This window comes from Carassius auratus, chromosome 32 (genome assembly GCF_003368295.1).
Source record: "Carassius auratus strain Wakin chromosome 32, ASM336829v1, whole genome shotgun sequence".
NCBI classification, from domain to species: Eukaryota; Metazoa; Chordata; class Actinopteri; order Cypriniformes; family Cyprinidae; genus Carassius; species Carassius auratus.
The window spans coordinates 31,811,106-31,824,494 of NC_039274.1; the positions used below are offsets into that span (position 1 = coordinate 31,811,106).

At 36.6% G+C, this 13,389-nt stretch overlaps 1 protein-coding gene across 1 annotated transcript; it reads right to left on the reverse strand.

Moving 5' to 3' along the window:
- Positions 1 to 95: 95 nt before the first annotated feature.
- On the reverse strand, positions 96 to 13,055 carry chrnb1 (cholinergic receptor, nicotinic, beta 1 (muscle)). The gene is made up of 11 exons (XM_026216535.1): positions 12,831 to 13,055; positions 11,001 to 11,134; positions 9,644 to 9,688; positions 9,121 to 9,230; positions 7,314 to 7,422; positions 6,523 to 6,667; positions 5,746 to 5,931; positions 5,080 to 5,303; positions 3,890 to 4,065; positions 666 to 813; positions 96 to 465 (listed from the first exon to the last, which is right to left on the reverse strand). The coding sequence occupies exons 1-11, from the start codon at positions 12,889 to 12,891 to the stop codon at positions 325 to 327; spliced, it is 1,479 nt and encodes a 492-aa protein (XP_026072320.1). The 5' UTR covers positions 12,892 to 13,055; the 3' UTR covers positions 96 to 324.
- Positions 13,056 to 13,389: the final 334 nt, after the last annotated feature.

A 13,389-nucleotide genomic window follows, 5' to 3' on the forward strand; every position in this document is an offset into this window, starting at 1 on the left:
ATATATATATATATATATATATATATATATATATATATATATATATACATATATATATATATATATATATATATATATATATATATATATATATATATATATAAGTGATTATAACAAATCCCACTTAACTCAGTGACAGTATAACTGTTTTTATGCTTTTACGACTGCTTTAACTACAGAAATATTGCGTGAATGAATTGCTGTGCTCTTTCGGTTTCATTACAACACCATAAATGTGTACTGAACACGCAGCAGTGTCTAACACATCTCATGCCACTGTTTTAGAGGTGAAAAGTTCAAGGCTAGAGAGAACAACCATAAGATTTAGGGAAAGGGGTCAGTAGGGGTGGCATTGAAGCTGGCATCAGCAAAAATGCCCAGTGTCCCAAGGGTGGTAAAAATCACAAAGATCCAGAGGAAGAGTCGATCAACCACCATGGCAACATACTGCCAGTCCTCCTTTAACTGAGAGGCAGACGCGGGGAGGAAAAGAAGAGAGAAAGTAGAGAAAGGGGAAAAAAAAGGAAAATGAAAAGATGATTGGTAATGGCAAACAGTGAGAACAAAGGGAACAACGATTTACAAAGCTCTGACACACAGACAGAAGCAGGAAAAGTAACCTATAATTCTAGCACAATTGGCTATAGTTATCACAAATCACTTACAGCCTCGTAATCTTTCTCCGCCTGCAGCTGCTCTGCGATGTAAGTGATGGCCTCTACGGCTGACTTGAGATCTGGAGGAAGGGAGAGGTAATGACTGGGGCCGTCAATGAACTTCCTCTGGTCGGTGCATTGACCGTCAGGCTGGTACCTGCAGCACAGGGAATAGAGGAAGAATATCAGCGCACATTACAACAATGATTTTCAGAATTCAGAACACGCATGACATGTGTGCACTGCCCAGAAACCTACTCTATATAAACATGCAAACGCTTATGAGAATGCTAAACCAATGCACTGAAAGCTCAAAGTCCCACAGAACATACTTACTATATATACTTTAACTCAACGATAGTGATAGTTACATTCAAATATTTGAACAAATAAACCAGGAATGTTCTGTTCCATATTAAACATATTCTTATGTCGCTAGCAACACCAAGGTCATGGGTTTGATTGCTAGGAAATGCATCAACTGAATAAATATAAACCTTGAATGCAATGTAAGTTGCTTTGAATAAAAGCATCTTCCAAATACAAAAATGTAAGATAAAATATAAAGTTATTGTTTGTGGTAAAACTTGTCCTAATACTAGTACACTGTATTTTTTTAAAGTTGTAAATAAAACAAAGGTTACTGAAGTATGTTAAAAAATAAGTCTCAAAGTCTTTCTACTAAACAAAATCGCAAGTTTAACTTGATGTGGTACTTGCCATTTCTTTATAATTATTTGTGAAATTTACTAGCAATTTCTGAGTGAAAATTGTTTCAAAGGAAATTCTATACCAGACTGAATTTGCTATTGCTACAATCTCATGTGAATGTTGCTAGAGGTGAGAGGTTATTATCTCACCCTTGCACATGTGAATACCTCATCAGAGAAGAGAAGAGATGTCTTTGAGGGGAGGGGGAACTTATTTTGGTTAAAAATTATGAGCACAATAATTTAATGATGTGCACAAACACTTTCCAATAATAATCCATAAAAAAACAGGAATTGACCATTTTGGTACCATGATGACTTTAAGAGTTAACCTAAATTTCTTGGACTGTATCAGGAAGTTATGAACACAGCCTGAAACCTCAAACAGCAAGTCTAAATCCGTGGTGGATCACATTACTTTGTCCTTGAGAAAAGGGTGCAAGTGTTTAAAGCCTTAGAATGCATTGGGCTGTGTGCCCTTCCTGCTGCGCGTGCGTGCGTGAGCACCCACGTAATCCCAAATCAGAAAAAAGACTGCTTCCTAAAACTGCTGTGTCAAGGTGACCCAACCTACTGTGTACTGCAGATCATAATCATTCAATCAAACTTTTCATTTACTAACTTACTCAGTTATTCAGACCCTCTCTCAGTCGTTCTCTCTTTCTTTCCTTTCTCTTTTTCCAAATCCCTGCTTTACGCTGATGGTGTCACCACCCACCCATGAAATCCTTCCAACGTGCTGATGAACTGCTTCTCACCACTGATGTGTGGCATCCCTCTTTTGTGAATCTGCTCGCTAACATCTGTTTCATTAAGAATCCCCCCTTTCTTGCTCTCCCACTGCCCCCTCTCTTTCTCTTCATCCATTTTTTCAGATACGACAGCTCTCTTTCCCACCACAAGGGGTCAGTGTGACTATTTATATTTTCACACCTCACTTGTGTATTCAGGTGCTGGTACTGGAGCTCATTGCAGGTAGTCTGTGGTTCCCCAGTGAGCTTCAGTGACCTGAGTGGAACCCCATTAGAGTGAGACATACGTTAATGCCACGCTGAGAGCACGGCGGATTGGGAGAAGCGAGCAGAGGAAAGCTTTAGCCCAGCTCTAGAGCAGCCAGCACTAACATCATCATAGCAGATTATAAATCAAATTAAAGTGTACAACATATTGTTAAGCACTCATTAAAAGTTTTCTTCTACACTTACAGCCATATATATATAGATTTGTTTCTGCAATGGCATTAATTGAATGCAAAACCACGCCGGTCTAATATTGTGGTATGATTGAGATGAGATTTACACTCCCATACAGTCTTGAGTGAGTATATATATATATATATATATATATATATATATATATATATATATATATATATATATATATATATATATATTTTTTTTTTTTTAAAGAATTAAAATCTCTTATTCATCAAGGATGCATTAAATTGATCAAAAGTGACCATGTGTGGATCCTGTGATAATGAAGACTGGAATAAAACCTACTGAATTCAGCTTCATCGTCACAGGGATAAACTGTATTATTAAGTTTATCCCAGTTAATATTAATAAAGTTTCACAATATTACAGTTTTTACTGTATTTATAATCAGTCAAATAAACACAACTTTGATGAACATAAGAGATGTCTTTCAAAAACAATTTTACCTTTGAACGGTTTGGTATTAGTAAATATCACATTTAAAATGCAAGTGTGGTTATATTGTATGTCTCAACTAATGTTTTAGATATCTTGGCCAGAATAAGCTACTGTAGATGGCAATAGTCAAAATTCTGGCGAGTGGCTGCACAAGACAAGATTGTATTAAATTAATGAAACAAAAGGTCATTGGCATCCTCTGCCTGTTTTGAAGATTTTTTTTTCCATCCCTTTGCTTTTTCCTTCCCCCTCCCTCCTCACTCTGTACGTCAGCAGACACAGATGACTAATCAGGAAAAACTAATTTGACTAAAACATGGTGGCAATGGTGCCAAAACACGCTATAAAACCAATTAAAAAGCAAGACACCGCTGCCTCATTGAATTTCTCTCTCATCTTCCCTTTCTCTCTCACACTTTCTCCTGTCTCCTCCCGCCTCTCTTGAGCCTTGATGCAAGGCAGGTCTAATGTGTCAGAGTCAATTTGTGCTGATTCTTTTTATTTTAGTGATGATTTCTTCCTTTTTTCTCACCCCCAACTCACACACATAAATACCCCTGACGCACACGGCTCGCTGAGAGTGAAATTCCCAGGTTGAGGTGATTTAAAGTGTATAAGAGAGAGTAAAGGATTAATCAAACCCTAAGGCGTTTACACACACACACACACACACACACACACACACACACACATACAGTGGAGTCCATGAGTCTTGAGACCTGCAGTGAAAACGCCTCTATTTTGCATTTTTCTAATTAAACAGACTACAGTTTTTTATTCAAAAATGTATTATCAGCAAATCAATTTCAGTAATGTATTTTTAAAAAATCAACATGAGTTTGAGAATATCATAGCATCAGGAGCTTGCCTGTGGGGTTTGGGGAAGAGAAAGTTGGTGTTATTGGGCTTGCGGATGAAGTACTCATCGGCCACTCTGCTGATGGCTTGGATGTTCTCCTTTTTGGCAGGTTTCTCAAGAAACAGAGGGGTCTCCACTTTAGGTCGCAGCATGCCCAGGTAAGGAGGCAACATGTGGATAAATATCTAAACAGAATGCAATTTTACAGTGTTATAAGTTTTTATATTAATATTCATCTACTGTAATAACAGATGATGACTTACTTAAATAGTGTATGGTTTTCGAGCTGTTTGAACTGCATGTTAACAATTTATCCATCCTCTTTTCCCAGCACAATAGAAATGATGCAAACAAAACAATAATTTCTAGTGCATTTTATTAATAGTGCTTCTTAAAACTAAGTGTTGCAAAACAACTTTTGCTTAGAGATGGCTGTGTCCTCGCTTCATCTGAATGACTTCACAAAGGCTCTAAAAGAAAGAGACAGATTGCACTTGGCCAGCAAATAATCTTTCAGCCTTGCATCACACATCTGTTTTCACATGGCCTTGCTGTCATGGGTGAATGTCCTGCAAAAGTGTACTGAATGTGAATTAAGAAATGCTGCTTTTTTACTATAATCTTTGGAAATGTTTTACACTTGTGATTGGGTAGCTTGAAGCGGGTGTTATACAGTATAAGGTGTAAATGGGTCACTGTGGTGTGATGAAGAGGCCACGGCTCTAATAAGTTTAAATTATGTAGAGCTCACAGCCACTGATAAAGGTTAATAGTCTAACATAATTGGCTGCTTTTTGGAAAGATGCTTTTATTTTGCTGCATGGTCTCTTCGCTAAACTGAATTGTTGTCTATTTTGAACCATTATCTATTTTTGCATGGATGTGAATGCATTATCTGTTTTTCATTTTTAGCCCTTTTTTCATAAGTTCGTAATTGTCAGATTGTGGTGTTTTGGAGTGCACATGAATAAAAGCAAATGCTACATTTTCTGCATCTGTCATTTTAACATTATAGCCGTCGATTTGTTGAACGCAGCTGACGCAACAATATTTTCACAAAAGGATGTCTCCTAACAAAAGTTTTGTGTTTTGCAAAATGCTTATTTTTTTCTCAACATTTCCATCACAGTAGAAAGCAAAACGTTCAAATGCTATATGGAATCTTATTTTACACTGTGACAAGAGGCTTCTTTACTGACCTTGCGCACCCAAAGGGGCATTTGGTGTGTGTTGGGGGAGCGATGGTGAAGGTTTAGTACCACAACACTGAGGATGACAGAAAAGGTGACCAGGACCATGGTGAACATCAGGTAGTTGACGATAATGGGAACACCCAGTGATGTTTCTGGGACTTTGTTGGCCAGCAGAAGCAGGAAAACAGTTAAAGTCAGCAGTACGTTGATGGAAAGGCCCATCTTCTCCCCTGAAAAGAAACAGAGAGCTTCTCTTGATGTACTCATGCATATAATTACACTGAGTCTTAATGTGTTTTTTTTTGTGATAAGGTTAACTGTATATAATGGAATTAATTGGCCAAACTATATAAGCTGTGGAATTAACTTGTGCTAATGATCCCTTCATGATTTGTTACCCTTTTAACTGGTGGAACTGAAAGATGGCTCCTGCTTAACTCTGCAGGTATAAACTCTATTTATAATGGACAATAATTGGACATTTATTAGGTCAAGGTCCATAAAACATGAATCTAATCTAAGGCCATTTGTATTGATATTTATTCATTTTCTGTGCATACTGATTCTCTCCTCTTTTATGTTCTGGATTTAAAGCAGATTTGATTTATTTTACCATTTACAACAAATCTGAAATACATTTTTTTTTTAAATAAAAAAGCAAACACTCCTCACCTGCATCAGGTGGCAAGTAGAAGTTAAAGATGGCAATGATGGTGATGAGGATACAGGGCAGGACGATGTTAAACACGTAATACATGGGCTTCCTCTCGATGATCAGGTAGAAGGTGATGTCCTCATACAGGTCCTCTCGCACATTCTTCCTAGAAACCTTGTGACGAATGTGCCATTCGCCACTCTCTGGATCAGAAATCAGTTAAAAAAACTGTGTTCAGTTGGATACATGGTGGAACATTACTATGATATCATACATTATCATCATTCTGAGTGAATTCAAGCAGTGTAAGTCAATGGGGAATAGACTGAAATCATGTACAAAGCGAGGTTTAAACAAGGCTGAGCATTGCTAGATGGTGTCTAGGGCATTGCTTCGTTGTTTTAGTTCAGAGGTGTCCAATCTTGCTCCCAGAGGTCCAACATCCTGCAAAAATGAGCTTGCCAGGGAAAAAATGAGCTTTTCGTGAGTCTAAAGACCTTGATTAGCTGATTTAGGTGTGTTTAACTAGGGGTTGGAGATCAACTCCTCCGGGAAAAGGCTTGGACACCCCTGTTCTATATGGTTTCTTAACAGTTGCTAGAATGTTATTTTTTTCCCCCAGTGGTTGTTTTTAAGCTGTTGTTAAGATGTTATGGGAGGTTAATAGGGCATTTCAAGGGTGTTTACAGTGAGATTAATTCTTTGATCGATCCTAATGTTCATTAATGAACACCACAGACTTTTCAGTATGAATGTCAGAAGGTAGCAGTGTTTTAGTGTTAGAGTGCCATTACCACTAAAGCCTGTGTCGAAGATTATCTCTCGGATTTCATTTCCTTTCTTATCAAGGCCATGCTGCAGATCCACTTCTGAGGAATCATATGTATACGAGTGGAAAACCATGGTGCAATTTTGCCAGTCGAAAGGAAAGTATGTCACCTGCAGATGGAGAAAAAGGTACTAATAGTTTGTGCATGTTAATATGTTTGCGTGTCTGATGAGCATCTTCCTTTAATCATCTCTCTTTCTGCTTTTCACACAAGCAAAGACCAGACGGAGCATCAAACGCAGCCAAACTAGAGCGAGGCCAAACAAAACCAGCAATACAACGAGGGGAGAAACATTTACAAAACAAGTACAAAAGATTCAGAGAGAGTGAGAGATCCTCACTTATATGAGGTAAGGTAAAAGAAATTCTCCCCAGTACTGTAATATATTCACAGTGCTGCTGAGCATAAACACTAGTGATTTAATGCATCATTAAACTTCTTATGATTTTACACTTCATTACAGTATTTAACGGTCTCGTCCATAACTTAACTCTTATTACTACAGTATTTACTGAAAGATGCTGAACATTCATTAACAAGGACAATACCGAAAAATGAGTGCGTAAAAGAAAACATTAAAATACTGATGATAGTGGAACCTGTAAGATTAATACACATCTAGAATTTTTATGGCATGTTGTTAATGTTTCAGAGCACTGATTTAAAGAATTAGAATGTAGAGCACTTGATTTTTATTGCCCCATCATCATCATCTACAGTAATTTGTTAAATTTCTGTTGTATTTCAGAATTTACCTTTACCCCGCAGGAACTCTTGAAAAGAGCTGGTGGAGTCCACGTCACACGGCCGTTACTGTAGACCTGCACGTGGACCTGTAGAGCTACACCAAATACGCCATCATTGCTGCACACACAAACAGGGTTTTTAATGCAGTAACAAACTTGTATGTCATTACTAAAAACCTGAACCTCAAAATTAAGACAATTTAGATGGTTACACTGCTATGTCATTCCCCCCTGAAATTCTAAAAGACTGGGTCCACAATGACAGTATTAGATTCAAAAAGCAAGTTTGACATGTTTGAGTATATATATATATATAAAAAATTCAAATCACTTTCAAATCACTAGATTTCTTTAAAGAAACATTGTCCAACAGCAACACCAGCAGGAGTCCTCTCTCACCTTCCCCTGAGCCCATTGAGTTTTAACTGACCCCTGAAAGTGTGGTGTGAGTTTGCTGGGAGGCAACTGAGAATGAATGCCTCCAAGAAGTAAACTTGGTACCTGCTAGGAAAGCCCTAATATGGACAAAAGAAAGGAAAGAATCGCTGTAGCTAAGTTAAATAAAAAGCAGAAACGTTTTGACTGATGAAACTTGAGTACAACACACGTTTGCGACAGTATGTTTTTTTTTAAGTCATCTTTAGGTAATAAATAAATAAAGTATATGTATAATGCAGTGATAACTGACATTTATTTTCTGCTTTATTCTGTGATAAAAATGGCCAAAAAAGTTTAGTTTGTTTGTATAAAATACTCATAAAACTGTCATTAGGAAAATACAGGAAAAATATTATAGAATATATATGCATTGGTAATTTTCCAGCTGCAGTTAAAAGACATACGAAATAATAATAATAATAATTATTATTATTATTAGACAAAATAAATGAATAAATAATAAAAATTAAAAAAAAAAAAATACAAAAAAATATTTCTGTCCCCCTAACTTCTGAAACATTTTTAGTGAAAAACGCTTAAAGAGATTACTTTTAATTCAAATGTTACTGTACTTGCACATATTCAAATTTAGTGTCTCAGTATGCTTTGTGCTAGGTGCTGGGAAATGGCATTGCCTCTTTATCATCTTGTAACCCTAAGTGTGTATGCATGTATGATCTACAATGATTAATGGCTTATATTTCCATCCGTTCTTTACACAAAGCTATAATATGAGTTAGGATACGGTGTACAAAGTGTACAGACTACTTTCTGTCATTTTAGGAGCTTGGAGTTACCAACATGACACGTCAAATTCTGCTATTTTTACCACATATTGTATGGCTGTTTCATAAGGTAAGAGTATTACCTATATAATTTAGACGGATCAACAATTTGAGCCCTAAATCACAGAGCACTGGTACTGTATATAATCCTCATAGGACACAAACCAGGCCTGTAAAACTTGCCATCTATTACGGTAATGTTGCTTTGGGATTTGAAGATGTCCCTCATTGAACAGCGTGTGGGATGTAATTTGTTTGTGTGTGTAGGAGTGAATGCAGGACCAGCAAGACTGCTAGTGGATAGCAGTGTGGTTTAATTGGCTATAAAGCAGAGATGAATGAAGGAGGGAGTATGTTTACACCAGCAGTGATGGGGGTCTACCTGGACATTAAAGTGAGAGTGTGTGAGAAAGGAACAGATAGAGAAAGTACACATCTCTTGACAAGATTCACAAAAGCTTTGATAATTTCTGTTTTTTCTGCTGTTCTTGCAGAAACTCAGCAAAGGCTCTCCAAGATAATGTGCCCGAGACTCATAGGTTCTCTTAGATAATATGCAAAGACACACAGACACACACAGACACAGAACTTACTTATTAATGAGAACAATATCAGGAAGCCACAATTTTCCAGATGGGATGCGCAACACATCAATTTTCCCATGATCTTTTGGGTTCCAGGACAGGCGATAATCATTCCACTCCTGCAAGAGCACAAAAGGGTGTTTGTTTGTGTTTACGTATGTGTTCATGTGATAAATAAGGATCATCAAAGAAATTATAAGTACAACCAGTTCATCATGTAATCAAATGATTTCAAATGATCTGACTTGTGTCATTAATTATACCAAATGCAATATCTCTGCACATCTATACACACATATTATCAACTGCATTTGCATAATTTTGCATTTGCATTCAAAGTTCCTGTATATTGATCCTAGTTCTTATTGTCAGAGTTTGTCTTGTGTGGTAACTTTAGCCCAGGACATGATATTATGATAGATGACAGATAACTTTTCTTCAATGCAAATGACGCTTTATAAATTTAAATTGCACAGAAGACGTTATTTCTCAAAATGACACAAAGGAGCCAGAAGGAATTGTGCCAACTTACCAAGTTCATTATAACAATAGTGTTCATCTCCTCATCTTTCATGTTCTAGAACACAAATAACATGAAACAAAACAAATAAAAAGAATTCATCAATTCAATTAGTGGATGAACATGAGTTTAGACAGTGCAATCAGTGGTTTTAGTACTAATATTGCATTTAGAAATAGCACGAATTCAAGTGTTCAGTAAACATCAAGTTATATATTGAGCAACTCACATTTTAGACATAGAATGGAAAAATATTTAGTTTATATTTACTTCAAAGAGAATAGTTTCAAACAAATAGCAGCAATCTGGAACTTTCAGTGCTATAAAATGAACATTAGGATGTAATATCCTAACACTATGCTATTTAGGGGAAGTTATATCATATTAAATAACTTTAAAGGAATCTCTGCAATATTTAGCTTGAAAATGAAATTGCTCTACCTCCATAGCAGGAGCCATAGTGAACGTAAACAACACTGTAGCCCCCAAACACTATATTATACTAGCAGTGAATCGTATTATTTCTAAATCTGATGAGTTTTCTTTGATGGTTGACATTTAAATGGATGATTTTTAAGAAAAACAAGAGCATATCTATAAAGAAGGATCCCCGAATTCTCTGCCTCTGATGTATGTTTAAAGTCAAGACAAATAATGGGAACCCATGGCTGCAATGGGAGAAGGGGTGATGGGATTTGATTAGAAGAAAAGGGTAAGAACTGAGGCTCAATGGTCAGATCAGTACACAGTCCTGAATGCTATTTAAAACTAGTGTAGGAATGTCAGCTGTCCCAGTCTCACTACAGAACACAAACATGGGGGATGGGTCAGCACACACCATAACACTCATATAGACATTGTATATACACTTTATATTCCATTTATATTATTAATATACAAGCAGTGATTTAAATGTGTGGATGGTTCCGGGCTGAATACAGTTATTTAAAGTGATAAGTTAATACTATTTCAACGTGTATCTTGTTTGTCTGGTCAAGCAAAAATCATGTGAAATCACTGTTCATAAAGCCTGTAGAGAGGGTCGTGTTCCTTTATGCTCGGAGTAATGAAAAGGTAATTATAAACTTTACTTTTTTAGAAACTTTTTGCTTTTGCACTGTTACACGAAACATGGTTATTATATTACTGTTAGGAAGTGAAGGATAGCATGACCTGTTTCACATCACACACTGAACAGCTGAACCAGTTGTTCTCTAACTCTAACTAACAGCATTTCATAAGAGGTCATACTATACTTTTTATGCTTCCTTTTTTACGGCGATCATTACCAGTCATGTTTTATTTTTCCTATTCACTGTGGCCCAGGCATTCATAATGATTTTGCCCATGTGTGTTTGCATCTTCATACCAGGCTGACGAATGATGAAAGGGTCATGCCTATCCTCACAACGACTCTTTCCTCTGGGCTCCTTGCAGGACGCACTTTAATATTGTATGAAGAAAACAGTTTCTTCATCAGCTGATTTTCTGCTTCTGTTGCACCTAGAAAAATATGTTGTTGTGTTTCTGAGAAAGCAGATAGATACAGCAGCACAACTCTCTCCTACCCATAACCTTTAATATGAAAGAGTCTGAGTATTAAATCTTTTGCGGGTTAAAGCCCACAATGTCATGTGTATTGGGCAGTTTACTGCCTAATCTTTGAATATAGTACTGTGTAATGATGGATGGATCTAAAAATCTGAACATATAGCTGAACAGATAAGAGGCTCAGCCAATCCCAGTTTTGGGTGTTCTTACACCTGCATCATGCACAGTATTTAGGGCGACTGTTAACTCCACTTGCTCTGCCAACACTGATGTTTTTATGCATCCCGCCTGCCATTTTTTTCCCAAAGCTTTCGAAGGTTAGCTGCATCTATGAACGGGCCTTCTAGGGGCGCCACATTCATCAAGTCTCGCCACCTCGAGCCCTCCAGAATACAAACTGACAGATACAAATGACATATGTCGCCCTACGCGCCACCTTCCTTACCAACGGCTGCTGCTTTGAGAATATGTACACATTTACAGCAGTTGTTTTGACCGACTTTTCTTTTGAGTAATAACTTCAAGTGTCTTTTATTGAGTAAATAAACCCCAATGATGTATTCCAATTTTAAAAGACAGTACCATGGGAGAAACTATATGGAAATGAGAAATCGTTATTTATTTTTTTCTGTATGAGCGTTTAAACTGTAAAATAAATGAGGCCTTACAGAGATTATGCCATCTGCTGCTCAACAGTCCCACTGAAAGCTTCCCTAAAATAATTACCACAATTAACCTCTCCGAAACACCTTTCAATCAGCTTTTAATATAAAGAGGTCCTGAAGACCATGACAGTCTGACTTGTGGTTAATTTACAATTTTCCCATGGGTCCTCGTAAAAACTGTATTCTTTAGAAAATGTCCCTTTTATGTTAAATCACTTTGGTACCATTTTTACAGGTGGTCAATTATTCTGTAGACTCATTCCATACTTTCACACCATTATCGTGACATAACAAGGGAACATTTGGTTTAAGCATTCATTTATGTATCAGTCAAGCCGATAGAAACTATGACAGATAAATTTTTCAAATCACCCTTAGGGATTTTGAATGAAAAATATTACAGAACTATAATGAGACTTATGAGACAGACATCATATAAGAAAAAAAACACTGACATTAATAACTTTAATATCTATCCATAGGTGTGATCAATAAATATATGCCACTGTCATGAGGTTGTGTGCCAATTTTTAAAGCAGAACTGTGAAAGAACTAATAATTGTACAGTAATACCACTTACGGTTCACTACAGTATACTGTAAAATCATGTCCTGGGATTATGTATTAAAATGAATGAAAATATATGCAAATTACAGGCTATATGCATTTTATTTTAAAGGTAAAACATGTTTAGACCAAAAGCTTACTAGAAGCGAGAAAGGTAAACTGTGATTTTGTGAATTGAGTTAAAATGCTTTAGGCTAATGACTGAATTAACATGTTCGATGATTTGTTTGGAGAGTTATACCGCAATTCACAACTTACAAGTGAAAAAGTACCAAACCAATTCCAAAGACGCAGCGTTTAAATGCTCTTTTCAACCCCCCTTTACTATCAGGTAATCATATCAGATCAGATGCGACGTCACTTTAAAGTTTACTGGGTGTTCACACGACAAATTCACTTTGGAAACTTAACCTTACCTGCGATTGCGCTCAGGGCACAGAGGCAGCAGGTGACAATAAACCAGTCCTGGGCCTTCATGGCGATTCAGCTAATTAAGTTACAGTGATATCTTCATAAAAAGTTAACGTGTGGGTCCATCCGTGTTTGTTCCAGCACACAGTGAACGACAACTAAGTCAGACTGCTGTCTCTGAGCTCGGGTTACAGACTCGACGCACTCGGCCGCGCGCACACGTCTGACTGATAAAACAGCATTTTCATATTAGCAAAATATCTCAGTTATGTTTAAGAACTATGCGAATCAAAAGTGGGATTTAAACAAAAATAAAATAAAACAGTTAAAAGTTGTCAAAACTTACATTACTTCTCAATATTACTGTTTATCAAACAAATGCAGCCTTGGTGAGCTTAACAGACTTCTTTCATAAACTTTGTAAAGAGTACTAATTCATATACCTTTACATTTAATTTTTATTTGTATTTTTATTCATGCCTTTTTTGTCAAAAACATTATCTTTAAAACATAACTTTATAACATCTCTAATGAATTTTGTGACACCTTGATAAAGAATCTGTG